This window comes from Doryrhamphus excisus, linkage group LG7 (assembly GCF_037039965.1).
Source record: "Doryrhamphus excisus strain RoL-2023G ecotype Guam linkage group LG7, RoL_Dexc_Guam_v1.1, whole genome shotgun sequence".
NCBI classification, from domain to species: domain Eukaryota; kingdom Metazoa; phylum Chordata; class Actinopteri; order Syngnathiformes; family Syngnathidae; genus Doryrhamphus; species Doryrhamphus excisus.
This window is the reverse complement of record NC_136363.1, coordinates 14,484,643-14,496,335: the sequence shown is the minus strand read 5'-3', so window position 1 is coordinate 14,496,335 and position 11,693 is coordinate 14,484,643. Positions and strand designations below refer to the sequence as shown.

The 11,693-nt window shown below is 46.0% G+C and overlaps 2 protein-coding genes across 2 annotated transcripts; both read right to left on the bottom strand.

Moving 5' to 3' along the window:
- Nucleotides 1-76: 76 nt before the first annotated feature.
- rbm24a (RNA binding motif protein 24a) lies at nucleotides 77-8,791 on the bottom strand. The gene is made up of 4 exons (XM_058047078.2): nucleotides 8,433-8,791; nucleotides 5,110-5,233; nucleotides 4,882-4,936; nucleotides 77-1,717 (listed from the first exon to the last, which is right to left on the bottom strand). The coding sequence occupies exons 1-4, from the start codon at nucleotides 8,598-8,600 to the stop codon at nucleotides 1,351-1,353; spliced, it is 714 nt and encodes a 237-aa protein (XP_057903061.2). The 5' UTR covers nucleotides 8,601-8,791; the 3' UTR covers nucleotides 77-1,350.
- A 756-nt stretch (nucleotides 8,792-9,547) lies between these two features.
- On the bottom strand, nucleotides 9,548-11,388 carry stmnd1 (stathmin domain containing 1). The gene is made up of 4 exons (XM_058047648.2): nucleotides 11,081-11,388; nucleotides 10,646-10,912; nucleotides 10,122-10,244; nucleotides 9,548-10,060 (listed from the first exon to the last, which is right to left on the bottom strand). Exons 1-4 carry the CDS (start codon nucleotides 11,282-11,284, stop codon nucleotides 9,809-9,811), a joined length of 846 nt encoding a protein of 281 aa, XP_057903631.2. The 5' UTR covers nucleotides 11,285-11,388; the 3' UTR covers nucleotides 9,548-9,808.
- Between the last annotated feature and the right edge of the window lie 305 nt (nucleotides 11,389-11,693).

Here is an 11,693-nt window from a genome sequence, read left to right as displayed (position 1 = left end):
ATCTTTGCACCATTGCACTGTTGCACCCGCCGACCACGTGTCACCCAAGAGTGGATGCCATGACTTATTGATTAGCAATGCACGGTTGACAGGAAACGTTTGTGATGATGATCCTGCGAGTCAACAAAGACAGGACAGTATGCTAAAGTCTTGGAAATATACAACATTTTATTCCAATTTGGAGTAATAAAGTTTTTGCATAGAAATAGAAACACTTGACATGTTTTCATCCAGTGACAATGAAAAGCTTTTTTTAAAATGTGTGCCATTTATTTCTCTCATTTCCCTTGTAAGAAATAGTTCAAGTATAAAAACATTGTAAAGTAGCCGTGGGATGAATATGAAGCACAGGATCAAATACTGGAAGCACAGCTACTGACGACTTGGCACATTCTAGTGGATAAAGCAGCATTTTTGTCAAAAAGATTTTTTTTTACACAGATGAGTACAATCTGCATGCATTTAAATAAAATTCCTCCATTTACAAAAAAAACAAAAGCTAGAGTTGAAAATAAAAATAAAAATACAGTGCATGTATCTTAAATAGCTACTTTTTTGGTTGAGTATGTTAATATATCGTAATATTAAAACTACAGCTAATCAATAAGTTATATCGAGTATATGTGTATACAGTATGCCTTGAGATGAGTACACAGTAATATTATGAACACAGTACCGGCACTACTCGTCCAGAAAAATAAATACTTTAAATATCGGATGATTTAAATAGCAATGAAACAGGAAGTCAGGCACGCTGAGGCAGGCGGTTGCCGGGTAGATTTGCAGGAGGTGGAAGTGCTGACACGGCCCAGCGACTGGGGGCTCGGGTGGGGCCTCTATATTGAGCTGGGGGCTGTAAACTTGCCCCCCCCCAAAAAAAAAGGGTGGCGTGGGGGGGATTAGAATGTGACAGCTCAACAAACCAGTTTCCAGAGGGATCCGTCTGGGTGGCGCTGGGGGGCTCACCCGCCCCCGCCAGCACAACAACAACACTGCCACCCCTTTGCGTTCTTATTTCCTGTCATTTTGGTGTTTGCTTTGCATCGGAGGAACGGGGGTGGGTGGGGCCAGGGGCGGGGTCTCAGCATCAATCCGAGGTGCAAACATTTCCCTGATTATCGGAAAGGTCCAGCCAGGACAAGGCAAGCTGTCAGCGGATCAAACATGAAAGACAGCAACGGGATTCTTACTTCCTAGAAGAAGTACTTCCTCTAGTATTTCTACCACCACCTGGTTTTTTGGTTGAAGCACAGCAAGTTTCAAAAGTTGCAAGATCATCGTCATCATCATCGACCGATCGGCATCCCCTTCCTGTGCCCCCCACTCGCCCACCCCCGGTGGCAGCGACTGCTATTGCATGCGGTCGGCCTGGAGCTGCTGCGGCTGGTACTGGCCGAAGGCGGCGGCGGCAGCGACGGCAGCCGCCGAACCTGGGGCGGCAGCGGCGGTGGCTAGAGGCTGCTGGAGCGCGTAGCCGTACCCGGCGGTGGCCACGTACCCGGCGGCGGCGGGGGATGCCGCGTAGGGATACTGCTCATATGCGGCAGCGGCCGCCGCGCTGACTGCTGCGGCTGAGTACTGCGCGTAGGCCGCTCCGGTGTAGTCGATGTAAGGGGAGGACGCGGTGGCGGGAGGGGCGGCGGCAGCAGGCTGCACGTGAGGGATGACCACGCTGGGCTGCACGAAGGCCTGAGGGTACACGTAGTGGGCAGGGATGCTGGGGGGCAAAGAAGAACACATGGTTAGCTTAGCTTTAGCATGTGGATGCCGGCCTTCCAGAACCAACCACAGTCCCATCCAATCCCATCCAAGCAAGAAGCACCTGCCTTTGGATCGCCATTGGTTACAAAAATGGATGGATGGATGGATGGATGCATGGATGGATGGGTAGATGGATGGATGCGTGGACAGATGGATGGATGGGTAGGTGGATGGATGGATGGATGGGTAGGTGGATGGATGGATGGGTAGGTGGATAGATGGATGGATGGATGGATGGATGGATGGGTAGCTGGATGGATGGATGCATGGATGGGTAGGTGGATGGATGGATGCGTGGACAGATGGATGGATGGGTAGGTGGATGTATGGATAGGTAGGTGGATGGATGGATGAATGCATGGATGGATGGTTGGATGGATGCATGGGTGGATGAATAGATGATGGATGGGTGGATGGATGGATGGGTGGATGAATAGATGATGGATGGGTGGATGGATGGATGGGTGGATGGATGCGTGGATGGATGGGTGGATGGATGGATGAATAGATGGATGGGTAGGTGGATGGATGGATGGATGAATGGGTGGGTGGGTGGGTGGGTGGGTGGATGAATGAATGGATGGGTGGGTGGATGGGTGGGTGGATGGATGGATGGATGGGTGGATGAATAGATGAATGGATGAATGGATGGGTGGGTGGATGGACTTACAACAATAAAGACAGCATATGAAGAGAGTCAAGTCATAATATTCAGACAAACATCCCAATAAGATAATATGATAACATATAATATAATAAGAATAAGAGAATAACAATATCCAAACGTAGAAGAAGAACGTGTCACGGAAGAAGGAAGAAGGAAGAAGGAAGAAGGAAGAAGGAAGAAGGAAGAAGGAAGAAGGAAGGAGGAAGGAGGAAGAAGGAAGAAGGAAGAAGGAAGAAGGAAGAAGGAAGAAGGAAGAAGGAAGAAGGAAGAAGGAAGAAGGAAGAAGGAAGAAGGAAGAAGGAAAAAGGAAAAAGAAATAATGTTGGTCAAGAAATAAACAGCTGAGATGTGGTGTGTTCATGATGTGGCGCCACCTGTTGCTACAGTGGAGGTCATTGACCTGTACCCCCCCCCCCCCCTGTTGTTGGGCTTTTGGAATGGAAGAGTTTGGGTAAAGCTTTGTGAAAATGTCAGATATGTCAGATGGACATTTTTCCAATAGAGACGCTGTCGCTGCCCCCCACCCCCCAACCCCCCACCCATGGACAGTACTGGGGAAAAGCGGGGGCTGGGGGGTGGGGGGTGATGGTGCCAGTGAGTGGCCGCTTGGTTGTGTGATGATTATTGATTAAAGATGATGATTAAGATGATTAAACATCCGATGGGAATATCCAGACGAGTCCCTCCAGATAGTTACTTTACTTAGTTACAAGTTACTTTTTTTAAAGCTTTGTTATTTTAATTGCACATGTGATGAAGGAAATCCAGTTCCATGTTTTAGAAATATTCAGAATGTTCTTCTTGTCTGCCCTTGGGAGACCAGCAGTAATAATCATATGCTCACGAATGGAATGTAGCACTTAAACTTAGGGCTTTCATCATGATTAACTGCATTCTGTGCAGTTAACTCATAATTAGTGGCATGTTTTTATCTCCAAGATGTCATAGTTGAGCATCTTGGCCTATCTGGATGATTTAAAAGACTAGCCAAACCTCTTTACTCGGTGTGTTGATACGAAGTAATTAACATGGCACCTCGCTAATTGCTAGTCTCAGCGTCATTCCCAGACGGAAGAGTGGCTAGCTAGCGCTCCGTTTGGCTACCAAGACTCAACGAGATGCTGGTTTGCCGTCAGCATTTTTGACCTAAGGACTGGAGCACACATCTTGTGCTGGAAGACACGGCCATCCCGAGGAGAGCGGACATTGGAAGTGTTGTCGCCGTATCGATGCTGCTGTTGTTGACGGAACTAGCATAAGTATGTGTATCAACGCACCTCGGAAAGAGGTTTGGATACTCAAGATACTCAACTATGACATGTTATCATCAGGGTGCGTGTTAATGCATGATCGCAGCATGGATGTCAAACCATAGTGGAAATAGTTCCCAATGACAGCATTGTAAGCTAGCTCATATTAACTAGTCATTTATTCTCTTATTCAAGTGTTAGAATGCAGAGAAAAGGGAAAGAAACACATAAGGATTGGGAATGATGGGCAACATTCCTAAAAGGTGCTCTTTGCGTCAAGTGTGCCAGGCGTCACCAACCACGTTTCGTCATTTTGGTGGTGAAACGAGAGCAGCCAAACGTGAGGAGGGGCTGTCAGCGTGTACTTGTCTTTTTTTATCCTCCATTGGCGCATGTGTGCCTAATAAAGTGATCGGTGGTGGCCGCTGCTTTGGCTTGACCGAGACACACTACCCCCCCCCCCAAACCCCCACCCCCCCACATACACACAGAGTTTCATGCAACTGCAGTGTCAGCATTGGGGGCTTTGTATGGGCACAATGGGTGCGCTTGTTTTCCTTAACACCAAGCACCCATGTGACCAAAGCTCCATCCCACACAATGACAGAGCCACAGAGGGAGAAAGACATTTGTTTGCAACTTTGGAGCCTGACACACACACACACACACACACACACAATGATGTGTTTGGAAAGTGAGTTGCAGACAAGACAAGTCTTTTTTTCAAAAGATGCAAAGATCAGGTGTTGTTAAAGGAAGTCACACACCAATAACACAAGGTGTTAAACTAAAAGCCGTCCAAAGGAAAAGGTGCGCTAAGCTAACACGCGTCACCCCAACACAACCAATCAATCCAACTACGTCACGGCTTTGGCTGATTCACACACACGCTCAGCTAACAGCATCACTTCATAACACAAACATAATCACCGTGGCAAGACGCACATTCACCCCACAAAGATTAGAGATGACCCTCAGCTAGAGAGAAACAGAGCACCCGTCAGTCTGCTGCCTGCCCTCGCCGCACGCGCGCACGCGCACACGCACGCGCACACGGTACACAATCACATCATAACATCAGCTTCCAAGTGAAGAAGACGACAACCTTCTTGCATGTGACTGCTCCCAGCCAATCAGAGACAAGCTCACGGAAACGCCATCCTCACCATCATCATCGCCATCATCAGAGAGGCGGGTACTTACCCATAAGGCCTCTGGATGAAAGCGGGGTGAATGTGGGGAACTCCAAAAGTAAAGCCTGCAAAGTATTGGAACAAATACTAGGATCAAGTACCAGAAGGTGGACAGCAACACTTTTATAGTACTACTATAGTACAGCATCATCCTAGCGTACTCTTCTGTCCATTACAGCCTATGTAGTACATAGTACATAGAGTAGTACTGGTGAGTCGTGGTGGTGGGCGTGGCTACCTGGCTGCATGAGGCGGGGTTTAGCTCCCAGGTAGGCCAGGTTGACGTTGGCTTTCCTGCCATCGATGATGGGGTTCGGATCTTTACACGCTCGATCTGCTGCTGAACGATCCGCCATCGTCACCTGATTCACACACCACATGGACACCTGTCACTCTCTCACTCTCTCCCTCTCTCCCTCTCTCACTCTCTCACTCTCTCACTCTCTCACTCTCTCCCTCTCTCACTCTCTCACTCTCTCACCCTCTCACTCTCTCACTCTCTCACTCTCTCACTCTCTCACTCTCTCACTCTCTCGCTCTCTCACTCTCTCGCTCTCTCACTCTCCTTCATCTCCATCCTGCCATCCATCTATGCATGCATGGGGCTGGCACTCATTCATTATGGCCAGCAATGCATGCATGCATGCATGAATGCAAGTGAAAGTGAAAGTGATTGTAGGAATGAATCTATAAATGTGAATGAATGTATGCATGAAAGTGAATGTAAGAATGAATCTATGAATGTGAATGAATGTATGCATGAAAGTGAAAGTGAATGTAAGAATGAATCTATGAATGTGAATGAATGTATGTATGAAAGTGAAAGTAGGAATGAATCTGCGAATGTGAATGAATGTATGCATGAAAGTGAAAGTGTGAATGCAGGAATGAATCGATGAGTGTGAATGAATGTATGTATGAAAGTGAAAGTTTGACTGTAGGAATGAATCTATGAATGTGAATGAATGTATGTATGAAAGTGAAAGTGAATGTAGGAATGAATCTATGAATGTGAGTGAATGTATGTATGAAAGTGAAAGTGAATGTAGGAATGAATCTATGAATGTGAATGAATGTATGTATGAAAGTGAAAGTAGGAATGAATCTGCGAATGTGAATGAATGTATGCATGAAAGTGAAAGTGTGAATGCAGGGTTGAATCGATGAGTGTGAATGAATGTATGTATGAAAGTGAAAGTTTGACTGTAGGAATGAATCTATGAATGTGAATGAATGTATTATGAAAGTGAAAGTGTGAATGTAAGAATGAATCTATGAGTGTGAATGAATGTATGCATGAAAGTGAAAGTGACCGTGTGAATGTAGGAATGAATCTATGAGCATGAATGAATGTATGTATGAAAGTGAAAGTAAAAGTTTGAATGTAGAAATGAATCTGTGAATGTAAATGAATGCATGTATGAAAGTGAAAGTATGAATGAATTGTATAAACGTACGCACAAATGAATGTGAAAATGTAAAACGAGTCGAAGTAAATGCATGAATGAACAAACAAACATATGAAAGTGAAAGTATGAATGAATGACGAAATAAAGGAATGTGTGAAGCGAATGTATGCCGAGATGACGAGATAAATGAAGTAGATGAATAAGGGAAAATGTATGAATACGTGTATCAAGGTGAATGAATGCATGAAATGTATGAAAGTGAAAGTGTAAATAAATAAAAGTTCATGAATGTATGAAAGTAAAAGTGAAAGTATGAATGAATGAACGTATGAAAGTGAATGAGTGAAAGGCAGTATGTGGGGCTGATGAAAAAACATGTAGAATATGTACAATGTGTACTGTATAACATGTATACCATGTATACAACATGTACAATGTGTACTGTATAAGATATATACAACGTATACAACATGTACAATGTGTACTGGATAACATAGGGTACTGTATATACAATGTATACAATGTATCATGTGTATAATATATATATTACAAAGATATTTATCTCCAAGTGTTGTCATTTTTGGAGCCGTACGGTGGACGAGTGGTGAGCATGTAGGCCACACAGTCAGGAGATGGGAAGACCTGGGTTGGAATCCCCCCTCGGCCATCTCTGTGTGGAGTTTGCATGTTCTCCCCGTGCATGCGTGGCTTTTCTCCGGGTACTCCGGTTTCCTCCCCCATTCCAAAAACATGCTCGGTTAATTGGCCACTCCAAATTGTCTATAGGTATGAATGTGAGTGTGAATGGTTGTTTGTCTATATGTGCCCTGGGATTGGCTGGCCACCAGTCCAGCTGGGATAGGCTCCAGCATGCCCCCATCCTAGTGAGGATAAGCGGCATAGAAAATAGATGGATGTATGTATGTTGTCATTTTTGTATCCTGTATCAAGAAAAACATCCTAACTTGGACACGCTTTGGCCTTTTAGCCCCAATGAGGAAGACAGATCATGCTTGTTGGAGAGGAAACCATGCTATACTATGGTATACTATACTATACTGGTGTTGCTATGCTATACTATGGTATACCATACTATACTGTAGTTGCCATGCTATACTATGGTATACCATACTATACAGTAGTTGCTATGCTATAGTGTAGTATACCACGCTATACTATGGTATACCATACTATACTGTAGTTGCTATGCTATACTATGGTATACCATACTATACAGTAGTTGCTATGCTGTAGTGTAGTATACCACGCTATACTATGGTATACCATACTATACTGTAGTTGCTATGCTATAGTGTAGTATACCATGCTATACTATGGTATACATACTACTATACTATGGTATACCATACTATGCTGTATGAGCTATGCTATAGTGTAGTATACCATGCTATACTATAGTATACATGCTATACTATGGTATACCATACTATACAGTAGTTGCTATGCTGTAGTGTAGTATACCACGCTATACTATGTTATACCATGCTATACTATGGTATACCATGCTATACTGTAATATACTGTGTTATACTGTAGTACACCATGCTATACTGTAGTTGCTACGCTATACTGTAACATACCACATTATACTATGGTATACCGTGCTATACTGTAGTTGCTATGCTATACTGTAGTATACCATGTTATACTGTAGTATATGATGCTACACTGTAGTATACATGCTATACTGTAGTTGTCATGCTATACTGTAGTATACTATGCTATACTGTAGTATACTATGCTATACTGTGGTATACCATGCTATACTTTAGTGTACCACCCTATACTGTGGTATACCATGCTATACTGTAGTATACCACGTTATACTATGGTATGCTATGCTATGCTGTAGTAAACCATGCTATAATGTAGTATACAATGCTATAGTATACTATGATATATACCACGCTGTACTGTAGTATACTATGCTGTACTGTAGTATAGCATGCTATAATGTAGTATACTATGCTATAGTATACTACGCTATATACCACGCTGTCCCGTAGTATACCACGCTATACAATGGTATACCATGCCTACTGTGTACTGTAGTGAGTTATGGTTTGGTTTATTTCTGAGCCACGAGAAAGCAGCAGGTGAGTTTGGTGTGTGCGCGTGCGCGTGCACTCACGAATCCATATCCGCGAGACTTTCCGGTCTGCCGGTCCGTGATGACCACCGCCTCCTCGATCTCCCCGAACACCTCAAAGTACTTCCTGAGACTGGAGTCCGTGGTGTGGTAAGGAAGACCTCCTACGAAGATCTTGGTGTAGGTGGTGTCCTTCTGCGTGCTGTGCATCGTCAGTGCAAAACCGGGAAACTGCAAAAGTGCAAAAGGGCTCCTTCTGGCTGCGTCTTCGGGTGACGTCACAGGAAAGATGGATGGAGGGGGTAGATGCGGCAACTTCTAGCTTCCAAAGGAGACCATCGGGACTCGGCGGCTCGTGTCGGTTCCTCTGCCGGTCCAAAGAGAAACCCATTCCTAAAAAGTTCACAACCCAAACTCCTCCTCCGTGCCCGCCCACAGGGGCGCACCAACCGCCGGGCGGCCCGGGGGGTCGGTAGGGGAGGGGGGAGCGGGGGGGGCGACCACCATTCTGTATGTATTTCTATAGCTGGGAATCATTCTCCGCTCAATTCATCTGATGACGGAAACAAAAAAGTTACCGCTTTGGAAAACGAGCTCGGGAAAAAGTTCAACTCGGTAAGGTCAAAGGTGTGACGGGAGGTGGAAAAGTTCATGCTACTTTCATTTCTCGGATGTAGTCCACATCCTCCAACATTTCCATGCTCTTATTCAGATGAAAAGCTGCTAGTACAATATCCACTATGCTGAAATCAGCCATTCCCCAATGGAGGTCTGGAATGCGCTCCATTATAAAATGGCCACTTTAGTGGAGGTTGTTCATCATCAAGTGGCCAACGTGGTAAACGTGTGTAGGACAACAGACAATGGGGGATAATCATACAGCATAGCTTATGTTTAACAACAGATAAATATGTCGGCTCGAGTTCAGGTGCACACACAGCGGCAATTCACGCCACGATAACAAGAACTTCGGTGTGTGTGTGGATACCAAAGTCAGTGAACGTACACTTACAGGATACAAGCCGTTCAAATGGTGTCAAGCAATGCCGCAACACACATTGGGAAACAGCGACACACAGCGGTCATTATGAAACACGACATGCCCGATAGACTGAGGGGCAGCGGTACAGAAAATGGATGTATGGATAAATTCTCCATTTATTCTCGAGGTTTTTCTCTCCCACTGTGTCCCAAATACTCCCTAGCTGCCTAGCTAACGATGTCGACATATATAATAGAAACGAAGAATACACAGACAAGCTAATAAGTTAGCTCACGATCGAGAGGGTCTTGCTAGCTTAGTTTGGGTAAACAGTGACGCCCAGCGGTCATTATAAAAATGACACGCCAGGTAGATGGAAAACCCTGCGATCTTTCTCCTGGACTTTGAAAAGAACTTGAAGTGTCAAAACTAACAATCACTTTGGGGCCTTCACTGCATCTGGGTGCCCAGACACCTCCTCTTGGCCTCCTTCTCCTCTTCCTCCCCCTCGTTGGAAGCTGGGGTTGCTCTCCAGCTCTCCTGAAGCTGCATTCATCACCTTCTCATCTCCAGCATCTTCTCCCTGCTGAGGCTCTCCAGGTTCTCCATCCTCCTCCTCCGCACCAACAGCGGCGGGTCGGCGTACACGGGCCGACTTCAGACGTGCCGTCAGCTCATCTTCCCTCCGCTGAGACAAGGAGGACATTGAGGAGGACGAAGGACAAGAAGAAGGTCAGGTGGTCTCCAACCTTTCGTCTCTTGTCGGCCAGCATCATCTTCTCCTCCATCTCCTCTCTGCTGGGGAGACGCTTGACCCTCAGGGACTGCAGCCTGGCCGGGGGCCGCCGTTTGACCCCCTCGCTGTCACCCAGCTGACAGGCACACACACATTAAGCAGAATCATATTCATCCAATCAAATGCATGAAACATCTATAAAATACATAAATACGTCATCAATAAACAGAAATAAAATACATGAACAATCCAATAAATCCATCATAAAAGACATCAAAAATAAATCAAACTTACAAATACATTTCATCAAAAAAAAACCACATAAATTCATGAAAATAATAGTGAGTGGGTTATGAAAATATGTCATATATGTGATGTGGTATGAATGTAAAAGTACAAAATATGTCTTTCCTGGCATGTCCACTTGTTGCTAGGCAGAGTTCACGAGCTTATCAAGCTAACAAATAGACACCAACATGCTAGTCTTCGAGAGGAAGGCGGCTGGGGAAAGGACAGGGAGAGACGACAGGTACCCACCATGACGGTGTAGGCCTCCCCGGCGGGGGTCGCCCTGCGGGGGCTGACTTGGATGATTCCTTCGCTCTGCAGCTCTTCCAGGATCTCGCTGGAGGTGGGATGCTCCTGCTGCAGTAGGCCTCCGCCTCCCAAGGGCGGGGGTGGCTTCCCTTGCACTTCCCCGGGTAACGCTGCCCCGTTGTCCAACGGCGCCACCTCCACGCCGCTGTCCTCCGTGACCTTTGACACAGCCGAGTTGCTACGTGCGCTTTTACTTCCTGTTTGGTCCTGAGAACACGCATGAGGACGGTTGCCGTGGCAACAGCACATGAAAAGTCTGATATAAATAATACAGAATTAGGTGAAAAATGATGCTATATTGGGTCCGTTGGACGTGCAGGTGCCGGGTGGGATACATGGCAGACGAGCAGCAGTGGCTTGAAGAGAGCGTCCTACCTGCGCTGCGTTGCTGGGGGGTCGTAGCGGGCGGACCACCGTGGCGCTGGAGCTGACACATCCCATGTTGTCTCGAACACGCAAGTTTCTGCGTTCCTTCACGAAGACCCCCCGCCCGGCCGACTCGGCGTTGCTAGGGGTGGTTGCTACAATAAATCTGACCCGCCAAGATCTCCGCCACACGAACACAGTCACGGCGGTCATGACAGGTAGCGCAGGTTAAAAGGAAGTAGCCGCGTCCTCGGCTCGGCTAAATGTATCCATTTAACAAATGAATTAGCTTCAAATTGGACCAAATTTGTATTGAATGGAATCTTAATGACCCGACGAGCCACGTGTTTGTGTAAAAATATCAAAGTTACAAAAGGAACAGCAAAGCGCTTGAGTTAATTGTCCGATGGTTCAGCGGCACACGAGGCTCGACGGAGCGCGTGCGCATGGGCGCCATATTGGTACGGTAAGATGCCGCGTGCTCTCTGATAACATCAACGGCAAATACCGTACTCGTTTACCGCGGTTCACTGGTTCCATACCCGGCCGTGATAAGTGATGAGGTCTGGGTCGATATTCTCAAATGAAAATCTGGATACTTTTGGGAGTCACTTGAGGTAAT